General features: G+C 37.0%; 1 protein-coding gene across 1 annotated transcript; it reads right to left on the reverse strand.

Annotated features, from left to right (window-relative positions):
• Nucleotides 1–657: 657 nt before the first annotated feature.
• On the reverse strand, nucleotides 658–1780 carry LOC114400621 (probable calcium-binding protein CML36). The gene has a single exon (XM_028363158.1). It carries the CDS (start codon nucleotides 1636–1638, stop codon nucleotides 982–984), a length of 657 nt encoding a protein of 218 aa, XP_028218959.1. The 5' UTR covers nucleotides 1639–1780; the 3' UTR covers nucleotides 658–981.
• Between the last annotated feature and the right edge of the window lie 762 nt (nucleotides 1781–2542).

Here is a 2542-nt window from a genome sequence, read left to right on the forward strand (position 1 = left end):
CCTGGTCTATCAAAATTATAATAATTTTTAATCTGCTCAGCCATCAAAAACTAATCTTAGTCTAATTATATATTATCTCCGTGTGAAATCTCTCTTTCGGTAAGACATTTTAAAGAAAACAATTATTCTAAAATATGTCATTTTATAAAATTAATATTATATTAAATATTTTTTTTTTAAGATTATACTTAACCAATATTTCTTTATAATTGTCCTCTTATATTATTTTAAACCTATCAACATAAATTAATGATTTTATAAAATTAATCTTATATCATCTTTAATTTATTTATAAATTTTATTGTTTACCATAAATATTATAAGAAACAAAAAAATAATAAATATTACATTAAAAAATTAAAATAATAATCATTTTAAGATAAATTATTTTCTCTTAAACACAAAAATAATAAATTTAGAAGGAATACTTATAAGAGTAAGGGATAAAAAGAGTAAATAAATAATTAATTAGAAAAATAAAAAATATATATTAAAAGATTAGCTAATATTTTCTTTTTGAAATTTCTAAATATCTGCCAATGGTGGCATGACCTGGAAAGGGAGTATATATATTCCCTGTAAGATATATCCGTAGTCCTATATCAAAGGAAAGAAAAATTCCAGAAAGGGGTTCCCTGCGCAATGGTTCAGTTCATGTCAAAAACAAAACAGTGTGCTATTTGTTTGTCACATATTTTACTTCCAAAAGTTTCAGAGCTTATAAAGCGACGTTAGATATATATTTCACCACTTATATACGTTTTTCTTTCATTTTCTCAGTGGATTGCACTTTCGCCTTCAAAATTATACAACCAAATTAAAATAAAAAATAATAATAATAATAATAACAAACGCAAATGACAGAAGGGGATTAAAAAAAATTATGAAGTTGCCTTCCTTCTTATATATATTTTCACATCATAAGTCATAACATGATCATGATCATCATCTGACATCATCACAATCACAACCACGTCATCATCATCGCTGCTGCTGCAGCTCCATCATACGAGAAAAGTCCTCGAAGCAGACGAACCCGTCCCCATTTCTGTCCACACCCTCTATCATGCGCCGGCACTCCTCTAACGTGCACCGCTCGTCGCCGATGGCCTTGAAAACCCTAAGCAGCTCCTCCGCCGAGATCCTCCCGTCGCGATCCGTGTCGAACACCTCGAACGCCTCCTTGAGCTCGTCCGGATCCGACCCGGGTTTCAGACCCGACCCGACGTAGCTCATGAGCCTTTCTACGGTGATGCCGTCGCCGTCGACCTCGCCGAGCATGATCGCCACGTCGTCGGGGCACGGCGACGCGCCGAGGCACGTGAGGAGGGCCTCGAGGTCCTGGCGCGTGACGACGCCGTCGTTGTCGCGGTCGATGAGGCGGAAGGCCTGGGCGAGGTCCCACCGCACGTCGACGGCGGCGACGTCGGACCAGTCTCCGGAGACGCCCGGGAGGACGCTGGTCGGAGTTTGGTTACCGGCGGAAGGCTTGTGATTTGTGGTGGAGTCGTCGGAGGAAGATCCGGATCCGAATGAAGGTGGGTCGGAGCGTGAGACTAAAGATCGTTCCTTTTTGCGAAAGAAGCGTTTGGGACTGAGTTTGAGATTTTTGGGGTTAATGCTGCTAATGAGCTTCATTGTTTTCGGAGATGAAAAGAGAAGCAGAGAAGAGAAGGAGAAGGAAGAAAGAGTGGGGGTTGAGGGGAAAGAGAGTGGAAGGTGAGGGGATTAAATGGGGGCGCCATGGGAGGTCCATTTCTCACTCCTGGGTACCTTCCACGAAGTTTCCTATACATCATGGAATCATTATAAAAGAGGGTGGCTATTTATATTTTAATTCTTTTTCTTTCTTAATTAAATTGTCATAATACTATATTGGTTTGGAATGGTTGATTGGTACCAATATCTCCTTTTGGTCTTACTCTTAGTTTGGTAAGTGGGATGTTGGTTAGAAAGTTAGGAATTGAGGTGAATTGGGTGACTCAAACAGCAAGGATGTTTTTGAAATTTTTAATAGATACACTCATTAAAAAACTTTCTTTCATTTGAGAAGAAAGGAGAGAAATTTGTATATTGTAAAGAAAAAGAGATAAATTTTAGGATAAATATCTATTTTATTTCTTGAAAGTGTTAAGTGTTGAGAGTCTTATTCCTGAAAGATCGAAAATTAATTTTTAACCCTCAAATGTATAAAAATGATGATATATTAGTTTTTTCGTTAATCCATCACCATTAATTGTAGCATAAGCACACATGTAATATTTGGGTTAGTTATGTGACAGTTCATGTATACAAATATTAATCATATCAGTTGATGAATAGGATGGACTAATTTGTAAGTAAATTCTTGATGGACTAATTTGTCAGCTTGAAAGATTTGATTTCATTTTTTTATTGTAACCTCTTATTTGTGATTGTTGAATGACAACGACTACTTGATTGCTTCATGGTTGTTACCTTGTTGGGATGTGCAAATCTAGTGCGAGGGGGCAGTGCCATGGACCTCGATAGTTGCAACATCATGTTGATTTGGTGCAAGGAG

The sequence above is a fragment of the Glycine soja genome, chromosome 19, assembly GCF_004193775.1.
Source record: "Glycine soja cultivar W05 chromosome 19, ASM419377v2, whole genome shotgun sequence".
In the NCBI taxonomy this organism is placed as follows: Eukaryota; Viridiplantae; Streptophyta; class Magnoliopsida; order Fabales; family Fabaceae; genus Glycine; species Glycine soja.

Coding starts and splice junctions, on each gene's coding strand:
- LOC114400621 (XM_028363158.1), bottom strand. CDS start 1,638: ATGAAGCTCATTAGCAGCATTAACCCCAAAAATCTCAAACTCAGTCCC.